Below are 21,984 nucleotides of genomic sequence, written 5' to 3'. Positions count from 1 at the left end.
TTTTACTACTTGACTGCCATCTACTGTATATGTTTTTTGATAATGCTCTTTAACACCCATTACTTTTAGGATTCAGCTTTGACTTTTCATATGATATTATTTCATTTTTTCTCACTTAAATTCCTTTATTTATTTATTTATATTTTTACATTGAGGATTTAACATGCAATTTGATCCTCCTTCTAAGTTCTTACAGTCCAAAGGTGATCCTCCCATTCCATGGACAAGATGGAAGGAAGAATTTTTTACTTATCTCAAGGCTATGGATGGAGAACGCATGTCTGCAGAGAGAAAAAAAGAACATATTTTTACATTGCCTTGGTTCAGAAGGACAGTTAGTGTTTAGAACATTGCCGCCTGTAAGATCTGGTGGTGATAGTAATGTATATGACTAAGCTGTTTCAAGGATTGAAGGGAGATTCAAACCTATTACTAGTGTTGCACTAAATAGATTCAAGTTTTATACTAGAGTTCAGGATGAAAAAGAATGTTTTGATGATTTCCTTACAGCTTTACGTGCATTGTCATTGCATTGTAATTTTGGTCTTATGACGGATGAAATGATCAGAGATCAGATCATTGTACATGTGAAGAGTAAAAAAGTTCAAGAGCAGTTGTGGATCTTAGGTGACCCTAGCTTAGAAACAGCTATCAGTACTGCTAAAGCTCTTGAGCAATCAGATAAATGGATAAAATCGTTGGATAAAGCATCTACTTCTAGTACTTCTACCTCTACTAGTGAAGTTAGTGTTGTTAAACCCCATGAACAAAAAAATGTCTATTATTCCAATAGGAACGATGGGAAAGCTAAACAGTTTTTTTGTTTTAGATGTGGTAATCCTGACCATATTGCATCCTTTCCGCAGTGTCCAGCTATTAGTAGACAGTGCAATAAGTGTGGACGCTCTGGACATTTTTCGAAAATGTGCAAAACTCCCACAAAATCTTTCCAAGACACTAAAAAATCTTCGTTTTCTACTTCTAAGCGTCCTACTGGTAATGTATCATATGTTAATGATGAAACATGTAATGATCCAGATATTAAGGAGTTTGGTATTGTTGTTTCTGTACAATAGTAATTTGACATTTCACAAGCGGATACACTATCTTCTCCTAAGAGTTTGGTTAACATTTTGGGTAAAGTATTAGAACTTATGGTCGACTCTTGTTCCCCTTGGACCATTATCACTCATGAATATTGTATAGAGTCTTTTGGAGATCTAATTGATATCAATGCGTTATCTAAACCTGATATCAGTGCTTACAATTTTGATGGATCTAAGATCAATTTTATTGCTTTTAAGGAAGTTTTACTTACGATCAAAAATAGTTCTGCCAGTGTGAAGTTATATGTTGCATGGAAAGGAGTGAACGTGTTGGGGTGGAGGGACCAAGCGAAGCTAGGTGTTACCTTGAACCCTAGACTGAAAGATCCTGTGTTAGTTCTTGCTATATCTAATGGAGAGTCTACTAAATTACCTGAATTCACAGAGATTTCTAGTGCTTTTCCTAAAGTGTTTTCTGATAAGTTGGGCAAGTTGAATGGATTTAGTCACAGAATCAAAGTTAAGCCCAATTCTGTTCCTGTTAAACAAAACCTAAGGGGAGTTCCTATTAGTATTCGAGACAAGCTTAGAGATATGCTTGATACAATGGTGAAAGAAAATATAATTGAGGAAGTGGAATCATCAGAGTAGGTTTCTCCCATTGTTTTAGCCATTAAACCTGACAAAAGTATTAGGCTATGTGTAGATTTGAGAGCACTTAATAAGAGTTTGGTTACTGACTGTCACCCACTTCCTAATATTAATGAAATACTATGTATGTTAGATGGTGCTAGTGTGTTTTCAACGTTAGACCTTAGATCTGCGTATCACCAGATCAAACTCACTGAAGACTCTAAACAATTTACAGCGTTCATCACCCCTCATGGGTTATTTCAGTTCAAGAGAATGCCATTTGGTTTGGCTTCAGCTGCTTCAGTGTTTCAAAGGGCAATGTACCACATTTTTAAAGACCTAGCATTCGTCAAGTGTTTTCAAGACGATATACTTGTATTTTCTAAAAATAACTGTGAACACCACTCTCATCTTAAAGAAGTCTGTTCTAAGTTAGAACAATTTGGTTTGACTATTAAGGCCAGCAAGTGTAAATTTTTCTGTAAATCTGTTGAATATTTGGGACACACTCTTTCTGGAGAAGGAGTGGTACCAAAGAAAAATCTTGTAGATGCCATTGTAAAAGCACCAGCCCCGGATAATAAGGAAAAATTGCTCTCATTTGCTGGGTTATGTGAATATTACAGCAAATTCATTCAGAATTTTGCTAACAAGATGGAACCCCTGAGAGAATTGACTAGGAGTTCTGCCAAATTTGTTTGGACAGACAAGCAAGATATGGCTTTTAAGCAAATCAAAAATGAGATTGTCAATGCTCCCACGCTGAAATAATTCTGTATTAATAAGAAATGCATTGTTACTGTAGATGCCAGTCTATATGGCATTGGAGGTGTTCTGAGTCAGAGTGCGGGTAAGGATGAGTGGTGTGTAGCTTTTGCTTCTAGAACTTTATCTCCCACCGAAAGAAGATACTCGGTTATCGAAAAAGAGTTGCTAGCCTGTATTTGGGCTGTGGAACATTTTAGAAATTATGTGTGGGGAAACAGGTTTATTTTGAGAAAAGACCACAAACCGTTAGTAGGGATTTTGTCTCCTGGAGGTGGATGGAACTCGACTGCACGGATAGCTCGTTTATCTTCACGCCTTCAGGAATATGATTTTGAAATTGTGTATGTACCAGGAAAGAGCAATGTCACGGCAGATTTTCTCTCCAGGTTACCTTGTAGTGTTGATAAGGTGTCTACCATTGATCTGGATGTGGATGTTGTTGCTTCTATTGAGGATTGCATTTCTCAGGAGTTTTTAACATTAACTGAAGAGGAATGGTTTAAGGAAATGGAAAAAGATTCTGTATGTCAACAAATTTTTGACTACGTAAAAGTTGGATGGCCTAATACTAAGTCCACTTCTGCTGAATTAGCTTCCTTTTCTCAGGTTGCTTCTGAAATTGAAGAGTTTGGTGGTTTTTTATTCAAGACTGGTAAGTTAATTCCTCCTGCTTCTTTACAAGAGAAGATTTTGTTGTTGGCTCACCAGAGTCATATTGGTATGTCGTCTATGAAACGGTAGATTAGAGAAAATTTTTGGTGGCCTGGCATTGATAAGATGGTTGATAGAATGGTAAGGGAATGTTCACAGTGTATCAGTAGCGATAAAATGCTTCATTTGTCTTCTGCCCTTCTTAAACCTGTGGCTTGGCCTAAGTTTCCTTGGCAGAAGGTGGCTTTTGACATCTCTGGTCCTTTTAAACATTTGCCATTGAATGCTCGTTTTGCTTTAGTTTTGGTAGATTACCATTCGAAATGGCCTGAAGTAAAGTTTGTTAGTAATGCTTCTTCACAGGTTATTTTGTTTTTTTTTAAAGAGATTTTTGCTAGGGAAGGTTTTCCAGAGACCTTTGTCACGGATAATGGTACACAGTTGATTTCTTCTGAGGTTGAACAGTTTCTTAGCAGTTGTGGTATTAAGCATCATACTGTCTCTTTATATGAGCCTAGGGAGAATGGTCAGGTTGAGCGTTTTAATCGAGTTCTTAAGGATTGCATTAGTGGTATAAGTTCTTCTGATGATAATTGGTTGGATGTTATCAGGAAAAGGTTATGGGTATATCGCATCACACCTCACTCTGTCACAGGTGTGAGTCCTTTCAAACTTCTGAAAGGTAGGGAACCTACTTCTGTCGTTTGTCCCTGGTGGGTTAAGAAGTTAAACAGGAATGATTCTAAAGTTGATATTGAGAGTGTTGCTAAACGTGTTGAAGATAGACAACAGAGTATGAAAGTTTTGTTTGATTCTAAGATGAATGTTAAACTTCATGATTTTGTTGTAGGAGAATGGGTGAGAGTGAAAAAACCTGGATTTCTGGTTAAAGGATTTTCTAAATTCTTTCCTCCCATTAAAGTGGTCAAAGTATTCAAAAACAGTGTTGCCACACAAGATGGAAGAGTTTGGAATGTTCGAAGGGTGGCCAGATGTCCTAGTTCTTCTAATTCTGCCAGATCTCTTAGTTCTCCTAACTCACTTCCACTACGGGCGCATGTTAATGTGTCTCCTCGGGCGCATGTTAATGTGTCTCCTCAAAGTTTCCCTCATAAAGATTTGTCTATTGCATCTAGGGTTAAAACTGATATTAGACCCAAAAAAGTGCCTAGTAGATACCTGTGTTAATTTTCTTTTGTAGGGATAAGATGTGTTACATTCTTGCATTTCCTATGCTTTGTTTTCCTCCTCTATTGCCTATGTCATTATGGCTGGAGCCTAGAATGTATGATGCGTGCCTGCATCTTACATGCTGGGTTCCAGATTCTGCTTCAACTGTAATATACTCTGGACTTGATGCCTAACGGACGTGCTGTGCTTCTTACTGCTTTATCATAAAATAAACCCTTGTATTTTTCTATACAAGCCTCCTACTTTTTTTATAACAACACCCCTGTGATTCTGCTACAGTTAATCTCTCTATATGTGAAAATGAAAAACAAAATATGACATTTGGAAAAAATGTATATTACATAAAGAAAGCAATTGCGCCCATGCCTCAGTGAAAACACATTTGGAAGCAGATTACATCTGTTTTTACAATAGAAACAGATAACGTCTGTTGTCACAATAAACATCAGTCTCAAATGAGAAGAGACCTTCTTTGAAGTGCATGTGGCACCGTAAAACATAGCTACAAGTGGCACCAGTTTTGACAAGGACAACAGGGAAGAAGAAAAGATAAAAGTAGTACCTCAATCTTAGCATGCTCAGCGGAAGGACAGCAATCAAACTGAAGCAATCAGTACTTGATCCATGCTCCAGCCGAAAGAACAGCAAGTTAAGCCAGCATGCGCTGGCAAATTAGAATGTGGCAAATAAGAGTGACAGTGAAGCCAACAAATGTTAAGCAATTAGCTGGCTGCAAGCCCCTTGTTATATGCAATATCTCTCCCAAGCAAGAGCACATGCAGGCGAGACCTAAAATAGCTGCAATATAGTATTCTGCTAGGTACTTTTTATGCAGAAAAAGATGCTTCCAGGGTGAAACTAATATGTCATATCTGTCATTTTAGCTACCTAGTTAATCTGTTCTGTGTAGTGTTATTTATGTACTGTTTGACCATAGAAATCAAATTAAAAAAAGAAAGAAAGCTTTGAATTTTATATCCGTTAAATGCCCGGATGGATAGCTGTTGCATGAATTTGTGAAGTCATCAAAAATACATCATATGATTGTAATTGAATGAAATGCATAATGTGTCTTTAATCTCATAATGCGTTGCATACTGTCATTATCTCCTTTATTCTTCGTTCAATTTCAGGCCATTATTAAAATGTCATTCCTTTACATATTGCTTGCTTATTATTCAAAACGTTTCCATAGTGCAGTTTGGTTAAGAGAAGTCAGAGAGAGGTATCCTTAAGGACTACTAAAGACGCGTAAACCGAGACTCAAGTAGGGCGTAGCTCCTAAAATCATGCACACTGAACCCTCTGGTGCTTGTGCATATTTTCACTTTTCAGGCACTTCAAGATGACCAGAGAATGTGACGTCTCACAAGTTGGAAACATATCAATAATGGAGAGATACGTCCTAGCTCTCCCGTTTCCAAGGTTCATGCATGAGGGCTCTGAGACCTGTAGACCTGCTCATCACATTGCAAATCCAGTATTTTGTGTGCCAGAATCCAAACATCTGCATTGGATGAGCTTCTTGCGCATCTACATGGGATAATCCAGAGGTGTAATATACAAACCTCTAAAATGATAGCATCATACCTGCATTACGTCCCATGTATGACACCAATAACCAGCGTTGACTTAAAAGCCATCAACATTTTGCATGCTCGTTTTTTTAACCTTTCTTTACTGTGTTAAAAAACGAACCTACACGTCCGAGAATTCAAAGTGCTGCGGACTACGACATAAGGGCTGGCTGAGTGCGCCACATGTGATATGTAACTGCTTGGAAGCTATACTAAGTTAGTGAATGCAGACATACTCTTGGCAAATGTGCGCCGATTAAATATGATTTGTCTAATTCCATTGTGTGCTGGCACTTTGCATGATTGCGCACAACTGTTAAAAAAACATTATCTGTAAAACAAAATTCTTAGGTCAACATCCCGTGGGCTGTAGATACCAGGGAAAAGGACTCTAATTTATTCCATTGTATTGGAAAAAAGTGGAAAATATTGCCATGTAAAGATTCCACAGAGCTTCTTGATTTCACGAACACCCCAGTGCCTCTTGTTAGCCAACACTAGACAATTTGCTCATTTATTGCAACTGTCCACAGGTTTTTTTTGTCAAGAAAAACAATTTTTAAAAAGCGCTTTGGATGTAGCAGCAGGCAGGGAGAATGTAAGGGGGAAAGAAATATTACCTCCATCATGTCAGGAGCAGTGGTTGGGCACTGATTGACTTGAATCAATCTGTGCTTGGTCCCTGCTCCACACAAAAAATCGAAAGTGACGTTTGGCCTGCGCTGGCTAGTTGAGGAGTCTGAAAAGAAGAGGGACAGTGAAGCAAACACATGGTAAGCAGTGGGCGGGCTACAAGCCCTTTTTGGAAACAATAGTGGCTCGCCAGCAAGAGCACTTGCTCTCGCAGGCTTGGCCCTAAAAAGGGATATGCCTGAACTACAAAATGACATAATTTCTCCTTGTAGGGGATTCTTCACCAGCTGGCGCAAGATTTATTTTTTATTCACCATCTTCCGTTGAGCACTGGTTTGGAAAAATAAAGTGTTGTGGGGTATTGATATTCATCCCCATGGCTAATATTAAAGTGAAGTCTTCCCAGTACAATCTAGGAACCATTAAAAAAACAGAGCCACTTTAGGAACAATCCAACAGGGCACCAGTAGTTAGGGCTATTGTATTGAAACTACCTATATTTATGCCCTTCCCAAATGTTGCACAACAGAACTGTAAGGCTGTTATGCAGATCAATTATACTTAATCACAACTGTGAGCAAAGGCATCCATTGGGATGCAAGTCTCAAGTAAAAACGTGTTTGATGAACATATGAAAAGTCCTTACCGTTTAAAAAACAAATCCTATGTCTGCTGATACAACACTTCCTTGAGAAAGTGGGCATGACTTATAATTGGCTTCTCCCAGCTGAACGACCTTTGGGTTTCAAGCAATATCAAAATATTTGAGAAACTTACAAAGGAGTTATCCCTAGGTAAACCTCAATTCTTTGAATACTTTTTTTGGGGTACTTTTTATTTATTTTTATTCATGGTTTTCATAAAGCATCATATATGTAATTTTCCCCCCCTGCCCGTGTGATGGAAAATCTAATCAGTCTAATTTACACGTGATTATGTTCTGCAAATTCTATCATTCGCACAGAAAAATCTGGTTACTACCCATATTGAGGAGTTGGGGCCTCAGACAATGTAGACCGGCATTTCTCAGACTCCAAATGCTTGAATCTGAAACTGTTTGCTACTTTGTTCTCAACTTTTTAAAATGTATTAGGAAGCATAGGCAAAATTTATAATCATTATCTTTTAACCGTACGAAATTAAACAGTTCTAAATAATTTTCCTCTTTTAAAACTTGCATTTTTTATGAATCTTCTTGAGATTGTTCTTTTTAAATGTACATGTATGTAAAATGCATTCTCTCTTTTATGGCTTTTCTTTGTGAATAAGCCGAATAAAGAAGTTTATATATATAAAGCATCATATGTAATACAAGAACTACAATGCGAACCAGTTACATTACAGTAAGACAAGGGATATTGCTTGCAAAATAGGAGAAAAACGTGGCCATATAAACACAGATATAAAGGGTAGACTCCAGTTGTTACAGTACAAAAACAGCTATACTACATCACTTGCATCAATATTGACAATGTTTATACAGTCACAGTGCTAGCAGTATCAGTCGGAGCAATAGAACGTAAATATATCAGCAAGGGCTCCCAGATTTCGGTCGAGAAGTCACTGGCAGTTCCTCTGCATACAATACTACATTTTCTCTGCAATAAGTCAGATCTTTGAGCCATTGTGCGACTGTAGGACTCCGTCTGCTGTCCCATACCATCGCTACTCACCATTTAGCAATGAGTAAGGCCACTCTAGCTAGTTTGCCTGTACTACCTTTCAAAAATGGGAGCAGGCCCAATAAACACACCTGTGGGGAGCAAGTCAGGACAACCCCAAAAATTTTGGACAGTGTTTCAGTTACTGCAGTCCAGTAGTTTCTCACCTTGTTGCAGGACCAGGCGAGGTGCCAAAAGTCTGCCCTGAAAGTACCGCAACGTGTACATGCGTCTGATTCCCTGAGACCATATTTAAAAAACCTGTGAGGTGTGTGGTAGGTCTGATGTTGGTATCGAAAATGTATGATGCAGAGATTCCCGTTGGATGTAAGTGCACCAGTTAATGAGCAGCAGTGTTCCCAGTCGTCCTGGGAGAGCTGTGGGTCTAGGTGTTCGTTCCATTCGCTGAGGCTCTTGTTCTCGGGAAGTTCCCTATCTAAACTGGCAGCTCGGTACAAGTTAGTGACGAGTTTGTGTCTAGTGGGGGCAGTGAGTAAACTGTACAAGGCCAATAATGACGGAGGCTCCATAGGAAACGTCGGGAAGTGTGCCTGCATCGCTCCTTTCAGTCTGTGAAGTGTGAACGTGAATAATAATGATTTGTGTTTGATATAATCTGTGTCCGCAGGCGTTAAGAAAGTGCCATTGAGAAACAAATCTTGCATTTTATCGATGTCCGCCTGAGCCAATATGTGGATGAGTCCCCCTTCATGCGATACTGAAATGTCCGCATGTCTAGCGAAGGGGAGGAATGGTGAGTACAAAGGCAGCTTTCCAGCTAAGCACCGCAGTGTCTGCCAGGCTGCAATCTTCAAATGAATGGTTTTAATTTTGCCACGGGCGTGTTTCGTCGGCTATGTGTGATGATGGAGCTCAGTGGTGTTGGGTGTGCGTCCCAATGTTCCACCGCTACATGGGGAATAAAATCATGGGGTGCATACCAGAAGTGCGCGTACTGTGCCTACGCGCCCAAGTAGTATAAATAAATGTCCGTAACATTAAAGCCCCCGTGCTTATAATCCAGTGTAAGAGTGCGCCAACATATGCGAGCCTGCTTCCCCCCACCTCAAAATCAGGCGGAGGAGTAGTGTATGTAGTGTTTTTAAAAAATGGTGCGAAAGTGGGATAGGTACATTGTTAAAAAGGTATAAAAATGTTGACAGCACTACCATCTTTATAATAGCGATGAGGTCCGCGAAGGAGAGGAGTAAACAAATCCATCTTTCTATGTGATGCTCTAGCCATGTTATAGCGGTACCATAGTTCTCCCGAATTACTACATCAGGATCTCGGTGAATCCAGACCCCCAGATATTTGACCGAGTCTGTCACCCACACAAGAGGAATTTCTAGCTCATGAGGATGTGTACACGCGGTGATCGGCATAACCACCGATTTTGCTCAATTTATAGACAGTCCAGAATAGTGAGCAAATCGGATGTATTACCTCAAGACCGGCTCCAAATGGGTGCGGGGTTCTCGTATAAAAAGCAACATGTCATCCGCATATAGCAAAATTATGAGCGGACAATGATGTTGGTAAAGAGCCGCATGTTTGTGCCGTTGTCGTATTGGACAGGCCAGGGGATCCAGTGTGAGGGCAAAGAGCAGCGGCGATAGTGGACACCCCTGCCGCGTGCCTTTGTTATGGATATCAAGTCAGAGGTGTGACCGCCCACCCAGACCTGTGCAGTAGGTTGGGTGTAAAGTAACTTGACCCAGTTGATAAAGAAGGGAGAGAAACCCATGCGTCAGAGAATAAAAAAAAAATCCCACTCAATTGAGTCAAACGCTTTGGCAGCGTCAAGCATGACCGCTGCCGCCGGCAATTCCGGAGAAAGAGTGTGGAACAAGGTGAATAAAGTGCGAATGTTATAGGAGGTAGACCGTGTGGGTATGAACCCAGATTGGTCTGGTAGGACCAAGTTCTGCATCAGTGGCTGAAGTCGAACAGCTAGAATTTTAACCAGAAATTTAACAGTGTTAATAAGCGACAACGGTCTGTATGAGTCGTATTTAACAGATGATTTGTCTTTTTTCAACAAGGTTATAATTAAGGCCGCTCGAAGAGATGGGGGGAGAATGCCCAAGTCATAGTCTTCTGCATACATTTCCAACATAAAGGGGGCGAGCTCCTCCGCGTAGGCCTTATAAAATTCAGACTTAAAGCCATCTGGGCCAGGAACCTTTTTGTTAGGGAGAGAGGCTATGGCCATATGAATATCCTCCACTGTGACAGGGTGATCCAGATAATCCCTCTGTCCATCGGACAACCACGCAATGGCTATCTGCGATAAATAGTCAAGTTCCTTCAAGTCAGTCTCACCTTGAGACGTATACAGTGTCTCGTTTGTCCGCCGGAATTGCTCCGTAATGTCTGCAACACTATGGTGGTCGTGCCCCAAGTTGTCTGTAATTTTTGTGATTGTCTTCTGTTGTAGGCGCTGCAAGATTTTCATAGCTAAGTGATGACCCGGTCGCCCACCCTCCCCATAGGAGGGAGCCACGGATCTCTTGGAGAGATAGCGTATTTCCTCCTCTGCCAGTGTTGCATGCTCGAGTATGGCTTCCTTAAGGGATGCCAGAGTCAGCTCATTTGGTGCGCATTCATATTCGTGCTCCAGCCGGGTCAGCGTGGCCTCGACCTTAGCAAGCTGACCCCTTATGTCCCTCAATATGCCAACTGACGTACTGATGCAAATGCCCCGAATGGTGGCTTTAAAACCCTCCCAGAGCATTCCAGCACTGTCCACAGATCCCTTGTTGTTGACAAAGTATTGTGTAATGGCCTCGCGAATAGTTTCTAAGTAAAGAGGGACCAATAAAGACTCAGATCGGAAGCGCCAAGTGAAGGGTCTAGGAATCATCGCAGGAAAACAGAGGGTGAGTAACGCAGGACAGTGATCAGAGAGAGTGCGTGGCAGATTTTCTACGTCAGACACCCAGCCCGCCACCCCCTCGCTCACCTGCCAATAGTCGAGGCGGGACCAACTGCCATGTGCAGAGGAAATGTGCGTGCCTGCAAGAGTTCCTACATGTCTATGCCACCATATATCCAGCAGGTCAAATTCCTCCAGCCCAAAATTGATGACTTGTGCTGCTGCTGGTGAATGACCCTCTCTGCCGCTAGACTTATCTTTACAGGGGTCCAGGCGTGATTTTCCAGCCCATGTTCCATATCATACATCTGAGCCAAGCATGCAAGAGGACCCTCCCAATAGGATAGCAAAAAACAAGACATTGAAAATGTCAAATGGTGCCAGAAGAAATATGCATTAATAGTCTATATAGGCACGCTATAATCTCTGCCCCCCAAACGCCTCTCCAGATAGCACACAAGCAACATGCAATCAGAAATCAACATCTCCATCCCATTTCAGTGCAATAGAATCAGAGTTCGCCTTGTCCACTCGACGTGTCCGCAGATGCGCCACTTTCAGCATACCCGGGAGATCAGTTGCGGCGAGACACAGTCTTAGCATACTCTAAAGCAGATTTCAGGCAAGTGAAAAATGTGTATTTCCCATTGTTGTCAACTAGCAGTCTGGCGGGATAGAGCATGGCGTACTGTATACGTGCAGCAAGTAGGAGTTTCTTGGTGGGATGATACTCTCTACGGGCTTCTTGTACCGCCAGCGTTAAATCGGGGAAGAAAGCAAGAGTGTTACCTTCATGCATGATAGTGCCCTTTTCTCGAGCAAGGCGGAGAACTGCATCCCGATCTCTATAATTGAGAAGGCGTGCGATGATAGGTCGAGGTGGGGCACCCGGGGCGGGGGGAGTCTTGCAGCCAGGGAGCGATGGGCGCGCTCCACAATGAGGACTTGTGAAAGCTGTTCCCACACAAAGATGTCTCGGAGAAGTTTCTCCACATAAGTCTTGAGGCGTCCTGTATTCGTGGATTCTGGCAAGCCCGTAATGCGCACGTTGTTGCGGCGCGACCTAGCTTCCAAATCTTCGTTACGGGCCTGTATGACAGCGAGGACTTTTTCCATGGATGTTGTTTTAGTGGTAATCTGTTGCAGTGGTAATCTGTTGCAGTCCATCTTCGGCATCCGAGATGCGCATCTCGGCTTCCCCCAGACGCTGCGCTTGTTTGTCTAGTTTGGATGCCACTTGATCCATGCGAAGGTTGAGATGGTCTATCTTGCCATCGATGGACTGCAGACTGGCCTGCACTGCAAGGAGCGGTTTATCTATGCTAGTAAGATGATCACTGGGAGAGTCCACCTCCGAGTCTGAGGCCGCGTGCACAGCCGACCTACTGGTTTTTCAAGGCTCAAAAGTGAGGCGCGGATGACTCTTCCTCATAGTGGGCACGCAACCCAGGGCACCCAACCGCAGCGGAATGCAAGATTTTCCAGTACCACAGATAGGGCGCAGTCCCAGTAATTAGAGTAGACGTAGCACTCCCCCCTGAGAGTTATTGTAGCGGGGGGCAGAGACCCTATGGCAGTCGCAGTATGTGCTTGTCGCAGCTCCCACAAGGTAGTGAATGCCCAAAGGTCTGAGGCTGCAGAGCAGCACCAAGTCTGGATGTGGACAGCACCACGTGACAGGTGTTAGAGGTCTCGTACCCCTGGCAGGCACCAGCACTGTTGATACAGGAGGAAAGGCGCAGGCTCGCCCGCAGCAGTGGGTCACCCAGTTAGTAATGACACCAGCAGATCTCCCCCAAAGGCGTCAGACCAGCAGTTAATCAGCCCCGTAGTGCAGAGCTCAGGGGCAGGTCCGCAGGTCGCAGCAAGACCGGTAGCAGAGATGGCAGGCACACTTAGCGGATGACAGCAATCCGATGATGATGAGAAACTGTATAAGTGTTAGCTGCAGGGTTAGCGAGTGCAGGATTGATTGCAGGCAGGCATACAGGACACAGATCGGCGCACGGTAACTGCCCAGTGCAGGCCCGCCGCCACGCCACAGCCGATCGCGAGGCCAAGGGTCCCAGCGCAGCCCCAGTAGGCCTAACGGCGAAGGCTCGCAAAAGCTGAGTCCCAGAGGCAATGTGGCTTACCGCACAATGGGGTATACAGCGGCCTGACACACACCGGCACACCCAAGTCCGCCGCACAGTCCTCCCCACGCCAGGCCCAGGATGTTGCACCTGACCCCCAGCACACCAGACCTACCACTAGCGCAGCAGGGGCCTACCTCAGGAGGCCGGTCCGTCTACAACCCGAGCCGCCACGTCTTCCGCGCAGGCTCGGCGCTTGACAGGCAGCTATCTCTGCAATGGCGACGTTCCCGTCTTCAACACTCAGCCAAGAGTGTTCCACAGCAGTCAGGGAGGCTGCAGCGATCCGGTAATGCAAAAGGCAGGTCTGGATATAGAGGATTAATGCCGGATTGGGAGCTCGGCCGACGGAGCAGCTCTACCGAGCAGCCATCTCGCTCTGCGCCCTCTAGCGCCCTCTAGCGCCCCTAATTCTTTAAATACTTACAATTTCGACATGCCCTGGAGTAACATAAAGGGGAAGCTTGTGGCAGTACCAGAGTTCAGTTCTTCAGAAACAAAGATAACACTGGAACAAAAAGAGCCGGGGGGGGGGGACCCAGCTGAGTACACACTTGTACTCCGTGCTACGCGGAGCCCGCAGCAAAACTTCAGAGGGCAAAGAAATTAGAGACCAGCGGCTCCATAGATCTAATGCAACAAAAAGCATCCCCCTACAAGAGTGGAGCTGGCTGTCAAGGACCATAAACACAAATAACCGAAACCTGTGACCCTCCAAGTTCACTGAATATAATATTGACACCCAAAACTCCCTCAAACTATGCTCATGGAACATCAACGGGTGGGGGGCGAGGCCCTGGATCTGGTATTGCAACTCTACATATAAAGCTTCTACATAATATAGCTCCAGGAAACAGAAACTTGGAGCGAATCGCTGTCTGCTTTAACCAGATTCAATCTGCTCTCTCTACCTGTCATAAAGAGCTCCAAAATTGGTCACAGCAAGGGAGATCTGGCTACATACAGCTTCATAAAGAGCATCTACGCTATGGAGTCAATGACGCACAGCTTAGCATCTCCAAACTCTATGCAAGCGCTTAGACTAACCCTAGTAAATTACTAGAGTACGAGGAGGCTGCGCTCAGAGAGACTCATTGTCTTGGCAAGGAGGCATTCGCTATTGAAGCGGGCAGGGGGAGAGCGCAGATAAGAAATTTGCTTGACTTCTCAGAAAACCCAGGGAAAGCGACCACATCATGAAGCTTATAGATGACCAGTAGACAGTTCACATAGGTCTGGATGCTATCCTACATGTCATGGCCACATTCTATCCTAACTTGTACACCTCCTTACTATCACACGACTCCTTCTCCCTGAGCAATTTCTTTGATACAATACAATTACTCTGGCTTGACGATGTGCACCGTCCATTCCTAGATGTACCTTTCACAACGGAGGATATTATACAGGTCATCCAGAGTATGCCTGGAGACCAGGCTCCCGGCCTGGATGGCTTTAACTGTAGCCTTCTATAAGGAATAAGCTGAAATTCTTGCTCCCCCCCTCCTGCCAATGTATGAGAAGTCCCAGTGTGGTATACTGCCGCCTTCCACTAAGAGGCACTAATTGTCACTATACTGAAGTCTGACAAGTCCCGAGTAGCTGCGACTCTTGTAGGTCCTTGTCCATTATTAACGTGGATAATTACATTCTGGCCAAACTCCTGCCTTCTCCCCTTGCTCCCAAATATTGTCCGCCCTGACCAGTCCGGCTTCGTCCCTGACTGCACAACGGCTCACAATTTACTTACGCTATTTGCACTTCTTCACTCAGTTGACCCCTGGCGAAGTGCCACATCAGTCCTGCTCGACACCACTAAGGTGTTCGACTCTCTAGAATGACCATATCTCTTTGCTCTTCTTTCCAGCATAGGGCTCAGTGATGGCTAACTACTTTACTCACAACCCACGGACTGGATGCTTAACAATGGTACGATAACCCCTCCTCTCACTATCTCCAGGGTAACTTGGCAGGGGTGCCCTTTGTCACTTATACTATTTGCCGTTGCCATAGAGCCCCTGCCAGACTAAGGAAACATCACTCGCATATAGGACTGGCTTTTACACCCAGAAGAACCCTAAGTTCCGTATACGCGGACAACATCACCATATATATCATAGAACCAAATGTTAATATTTCTCCAATCACCCGTGAAATAATTTATTTTGGTGTACAGGCTGGGATTACTGCTAACTGCTTTGAATTTGTTTTGATCCACTCATGCCAGGCACGCAACTCTTAGATATTGAATACGCTCTGCAATGGGCGAAGGCACCTGTCCGATATCTCGCCACCTGGAGGGCTAACTATGGCAGATTCATGACATTGTTGGAGGACCATGTGCCCGTGTGGATGTTGCTGTCGTTATCAATCGCAAGGAGAATTGTCATTGCCAAAATGTTGGTGTTTCCTGCATGTTTGTACTTATGTATCGGTCTGCTGCTGGGGCTTATGGCCCACTTCCAAAAACAACTGTGGTCCAGCTTACTTTGGCATGGGCTGGTAGAAAGCCCTGTGTCACATGGGAAGTACTGAACCCCCCCTTCGAGCAGGGTGGACTGGGTGCCCACATCATGGACCTCTACTTCTACTGTGTACAGGTTCAATTTGCCCGCTATTGGCTGAACCCCACCATGTTCCAACCTCATATGGCCCCTAAACACGATCAGGTAGCTCCTTGCTGAATTATACTTGCCCCCTAGGTGGCCCCTTGCTTAGATCAACACTGTGGCCTGTACGGTGTGGGCGTGAAATTGCCTACGAGCACCCAGAGAGCTAGGCTGCTTGCACGTGCAGAGTGTGCCGCTTGCTGGACACCTTAAGATCCCTGCTACCGCTGACATTGGCAACTAAAAACACTTGTTGCACTTACAGCTTCACAACTTTAGAGATATATAGCCAGAGAGCCGTTTTCTAACCTCACAATGCATACTAGACGATCCTGGTTGCACGCCTCTGGACGTACTCACCACCAGCTGCGTGATGCCTGTTGAGCCATGCGCAGTACCTTTCCTGCTGACCACCCCCCAACATCCCCTTGGAGCTGATGATCTGATGATCGCTTATCCATCCTCTTACAAATGTATTACTCACTTCTGTGCCACAATGTAGTAAAAACCCCTGATTGATGTTCCAATTGCTTTTTCCACATGGCTGGCTGACATTGGCCCCCGTACAGTGAGGAGCAGTGGCGGTATTGTGGCACTTAATCCAGAGCCCTTTCCCTAAATTTCAGAATTAGGTTATGTACTTCAAATACTTGCAACTGACCCATACGCTGGTTCAGTTGTACAGGATAGGCCTAGCTGAGTATGTGCGCTGCCTGGGGTGTGCCACACATACCACCACTGTCTTACATTTTGCTTGAGAGTGCCCTTTGGTTACACAATTCTGGTTGGAGGTGTTTGACATAATCACAGAGCATGCCTTCACTCAGCATCAAGCTTTGTTGACAGATACGCCCTATTGTCAAGAAAAACTTGAGACATATTGGGAATTGATGCCCGAGCGATCAAGACCAAGAGACATCTGGGCCTTGTTGGTTACTTACCTGGCGGCACAGCAGGACATGACCCTGGTTGGTGGATGCCCTGTGAACCATGGCGAGAACCTTCAATAACCTCACTTATGTCCAATGAGGGATCCACCCCTAACTTAATAGACTAATGTGGGCCTTGGTTGTGAGATGCGCCTGTAATGCCTGACGTTACCTTATAGCCGGCCGGGTGGCACCACGATGTTAATATCCTGCAAAATGTAGAGAAATGCACCAGGTAATATGCCTGGATCTTTGTACGGTGTGATGATGTAAGTGTTTGGGTTTATTGCCTGTGTTTGTGACCTTGATCCTCCCCCAGTTGTGTTGTACTATGTGCAATGTTATAATCATGAAAATCGCTATCAAAAACTACATTAAAAAAAAGTATACAAAAATGGATGGATGGAATGCTTACATTAATCTCAGCCACTGATAATTAGTTTGGGCTGGTATAGGCCCATTGTTATGCTGCATACCATGTCCCCTCAGTTTGTACTGAGCCAAATGCAAACCAGTCTTTACCAAGCAGGAACTATCCAGCCTGAACTGCCAAGCCATGTCCTTCCTGAACCAGAACACCAGCAACCCAAGACCGATTTTTCCCATATTAGGGCTCCTCAGTCCGGTATAACTTGGTTCCCGCGACAGTGTTCTCAGTACCCATGACTGAGCATACCCTCCCCATTTAGGGCATAATACTTGAAGTATACATGCAGTGGAGATACTCTTGTGAAAACTGCAGTGCCAAGTCTTGGCATCCAGTTAGCATTTTATTTGTCTTTCAGAAACGAAGCACATTTGCTGCTTAGGTACAAAGGGGTGGGTTTGGGTGTCAAGAGTGGTTGCCAAAGTCGAGCCAGAAAATTTGTAGTTGGAAGAAGAAATATGGTTACCATTATCATATAGTCTAAATTCCCTGAATGTACGCAGACAAATAAAGGAAGAAAATGTTTTGTCCAGTGGAAGAGCACTTATTAAAAAAATAGGAACAAGGCCAACTTCTGTAACAGCGATACCTTGCATCTACTGTAGAAGTGACTAGAGGGGTTATGGATACTGTTGAGCCTTTGCTTCATAATTGAGGTCACAAAGTCTAAGGGAGACAAGGAAACGTGATATATTTCATGTGTGAGGCAGAAATGGCAGCAGGAAATGAACTAATTTTAGTGTATGAACACATTTTGATTCAACAAGATGTTTGTGACCCGCACACAGAATCACCGCCATTTACCACAACTTCAGCCCACAACCGAACCAGACTTACCTTGCCTTGCCAAATGCTTCCTGATCTTATTCAAGGAACCAATGCTAGCCACTTGGCCCATCATCACCCCAGATGCAACTGCTGCCACTATGAAGTCCATCCACTCAGGGGCCCCATTGGATCCCTGCCCCCACACCACTCCTACTCCATGGGACTGCAACCCATTAGTGTCCTGCTCCCACCCATTCTGAATACATCCACTTCTTATGCGACCTTCCAGATTCTTGGAAACAAGCACCTGTCCTTCCATTGCTGAAGAAACCTTCTGCGACTCTTCAATGCTCGCCAACTACAGACCGTTGTTCCTTCTACTGTTCCCGGCCAGGGTCTTAGAGAAAATCATCAACAGACACCTCACCAAATATCCTGACTACCATCTACTTGGCACCACTGATTCTGGTTTCAGTCCCAACCACAGCACCAAAACTGCCCTCATCGCTGTCACGCGGCACATCCACCTGACTTTGGACAGAGAAGACACAGTAGCCCTCATCCTCCTAGACCTCTCTGGCATATTTAAACACAGTCTCTCTCCCCCTCCTCAAACAATGGCTGTCATCCAACGCAAGTACTCTGAAAGACCCAGTCAGTAAGTCTAGCACCGTATACCTCGGACACCTGCAACCTCACCTGTGGAGTTCCGCTAGGATCCTGTCTGAGTCCAACACTCTTCAACGCATACATGATGCTTCTAGCGGGCATCATCTGATCTGAGGATATCAACGTCCTCTCCTACATTGATGACACGCAACTCATTCACTCTCTCACAGGCAAATGCACAGTACCCAGATAAAGTTTGATGCCTGCATGACTGAAATCGCAGACTGGATGAAAACCAACTGTCTAAAGCTGAACACTGATAAGACTGCAATTGTGGTCTTCGGCACAAGTGCATACCCGTGGGACTCCACATGGTGGCCAACAGAGCTAGGACAGACAACCACACCCACCACTCATGCTAAGAACCTCGCTAACATCAACAACAGCAAACACAACATGACTGTCCAAGTCAATGGCATCAAAGCCTCATGCTTCCATACCCTCAAGATGATGAGGAAGATTTTCAAATGGCTCCCAATCAGCACTCTGAAAACTGTCAAGCCTTGTCCTGCTCACAAGCGAGCTGGACTAGGGGAACACCCTCTATGATGGCTTCAACAAAAAGCTCACCAGAAGGCTGCAGGTCAATCTTAACTCGGCAGCCAGAATCACTCTCAATCTCCCTCGCTGCACTCGCATCACACCACACCTGAAGGAGCTCCACTGGCTCCCCATTCACAAACAAGCATAATTCAAACTCCTCACCCACACCTACCTCAACAATCGCATCTGCTTTCACAAACCTTCCAGACACCTATGCTCGTCTGGACTCATACTTGCACAAATCCCTTGCATACAGAAAACCAGATCTGGTGGTCGAGCCTTCTCCACAGCGCTCCTAATACATGGATCATCCTGCAGTTACACCTAAGAGCCTCCTCTTTACTTCTTGAATTCTGCAAAAAGTTGAAGACAAGGCATTTTGATTAGGACCTAGGTGTGCTTAGACTCACACCTGCTCAGTGCCAGGATATCCTTCTGGGTGATAATATGCTCTTCAGATCTGCATAACCTAACACTTACAGGCATTATGTAGTTTGATGGCTCTCATATGTGTTAGAAGACCATGGGGCTAAGGGTCGACTGTTCATGTGTTTTGGAACTCCCTCCAAAATTGCTTCATTCTGTTCTAAGAAGGATTAGTTGATAACTTGAAACCTTATTGAACTTTCCATAACTTATATGCCGAAGGTACACTATTTAGCAAAGACCGACTTAAAGCATCATAGTTCTATATTTGGAATGGTTATCTCAAAGTTATTCCTGTAAAGCAAACAGGCTCAGTACCATACTGGAGGTACAGGTAGAAAACACACACACACACACTCCCCCATCCACCACCCCTTTGACATTTTCTGACAGGGGAGAATATTTCCCACATAGTGAATAACACTTGAAACGTTTCTTGAAATTGGTTCTCCAGCACTCTAATATCTAGTAACTGACTTACGGGATAGCACGTGCCCCAATAGACTCACAAAGATAATCTCCTTATGTTCTTATATCTGTTTTTGTAGAATGCTTAGTTAAGGTCTGGGTGCAAAGGCAAGTGCCATGACCCTTGGCACTCTAGTTAAAATCTGTTGCAGGACTCCGTAACCTTACCTCTTTCACACCTTGCACTCAGTCTGGTACAAAATAATGTTAACTTCTTTTATTGCAAAAGAATATCACAATGATTTGGCTACCCTAACAATAGTCCCCAACAGTAGACCTCTAAAGTTTCGTTCTGCACGGGGAGGGGTTATAAACGATGCATTTTGCAAGCGGTGCATACATTTGCATTCAATTTAAAAGGTTGTTCTAACTGACAAAGTATATAGATCTATGTTTTCATGTATCCTGATGCTGATTGGTATATACTCAAACCCTGAATTTTTTACGTTCTTAACCATCTCCTCAGATTTCAAGGTTTTGACTATATGATACTGCCGAGTTGCCATTTCTAGTACGCCGCCATCACCCAAATGAAACTCAATGCCTTCAAAGCATATATTGTCCTTCTGAATTGCACTGTGATTTACAACCCTTTCTCTTCTCCTAGGACAGAGGAATCTGTCTTATCAAAAGGAATTGTGAGTATTTCTGACTACAATGATTTTGTTTGTTGGAGGTATGGTAAAAGCGTCTATGAAACTTAATATGCACTTTCTGAGCTCTTATATGACCTAATGATAAAAGGAATTTCCTTGAAATGTTCAATTATACACAAACCACGTAACAAATATTATACATTGTAGCCTTTGACCAGTTTGTTACTGTGGTGTTATACTAGAATATTACATTTCAGTTGCCGGCAGTATGTTTTGTTTGAGAACAGGTGTTTATGAAAACTTGCAAGACCATGTTCTGGTGGTGGGTTCTGCCGAATGAAGTTAATGTCCAGCCTTGCAAATATTTTACTTCCAGAAAGAAAATTGGCCTTGAAAATGAGACTATCATAAAAAAGACCTCAGCACAAATATCAATCAATCAACAATCATAACATTTGTAAAGCGCACTACTCACCCGTGAGGGTCTCAAGGGTCTCAAGGCGCTGATGCAAAGCAGAAGCAAACCATGTGAAAACAATTGTTCTTGCAAGGTGAAATAAGAATAGTAACGAGTAGGCTCTCAGATTGAGTGCGATTCCAGTAGTAATTTGAGACGTAATTTAAAATGCTTATATTTAAGGTGAAATTAAGATACTATATACTACATAACAGAAAAAACAGTGCCTTAATGATTGTGCTGCAAAATGGCAGGGGATCTGGCAAGACAGACACATTCTCAGTTAGAACCGGAATGCCCTGTTGCAGCCACTCCTCCATCTTCAGCAATTATTGAATGAACAGCCAACCCCATGGTTACTTTTTACAATGACAGTGGAATGGAGAGTTTGGGACTTTACAGAACTGATGATTGGTTTGCTTTTACACACTTTGCAAGACAAGATCTTGACTGGAATCATGAGGTGGATCTTTGTTTTTTATCACTGCATATGCTCCTCTGTTTCATGTGGGTGGAGGTTGTTAGCAGAAGGATTGTTTTTTTCATTGTATTAGAATGAGACCTGTCCCATAACATTATAGAATGCTTTAGGGGTTTACAATAATTAACTATTGCATGTGACATAAAACGGAGGGATGGTGGGCAGATGGTAGCAAGTAATACTAATAGAATTGGTTGAGTCAACGGACCTGATTTGCATGTGTGCCTGTAATACAGTAACCATTGGGTTGCAACATTATTTCATGCATATGAATTTTTTAAGTACAAACTTTACGTCACATCTTCCATAATGTTCTCAATGACAGTGCATATATCCTCGATATACAGATTCCCTGTTCATTGTTTATCATTAGCTTGGCCACGGCTGTCTCTGCCTCAGCTCGTTGGTAAAAGTACACAGAAGATAAGAAAACGAACT

The 21,984-nt window shown here is 43.7% G+C and overlaps 1 protein-coding gene across 1 annotated transcript in view; it reads left to right on the top strand.

Annotated features, from left to right (window-relative positions):
• Positions 1-21,984, top strand: part of GLMN (glomulin, FKBP associated protein) — a 394,839-nt gene that overhangs the window by 215,125 nt on the left and 157,730 nt on the right. Inside the window, exon 12 of the mRNA XM_078646323.1 lies at positions 20,620-20,650. Within this exon, the coding sequence (XP_078502449.1) occupies positions 20,620-20,650 (31 nt within the window). The remainder of the gene's footprint in view (positions 1-20,619; positions 20,651-21,984) is intronic.

The sequence above is a fragment of the Lissotriton helveticus genome, chromosome 1_1, assembly GCF_964261635.1.
Source record: "Lissotriton helveticus chromosome 1_1, aLisHel1.1, whole genome shotgun sequence".
Classification (NCBI taxonomy): Eukaryota; Metazoa; Chordata; class Amphibia; order Caudata; family Salamandridae; genus Lissotriton; species Lissotriton helveticus.
The sequence above is the reverse complement of the archived record's forward strand: the minus strand, read 5'-3'. Positions and strand labels throughout refer to the sequence as shown.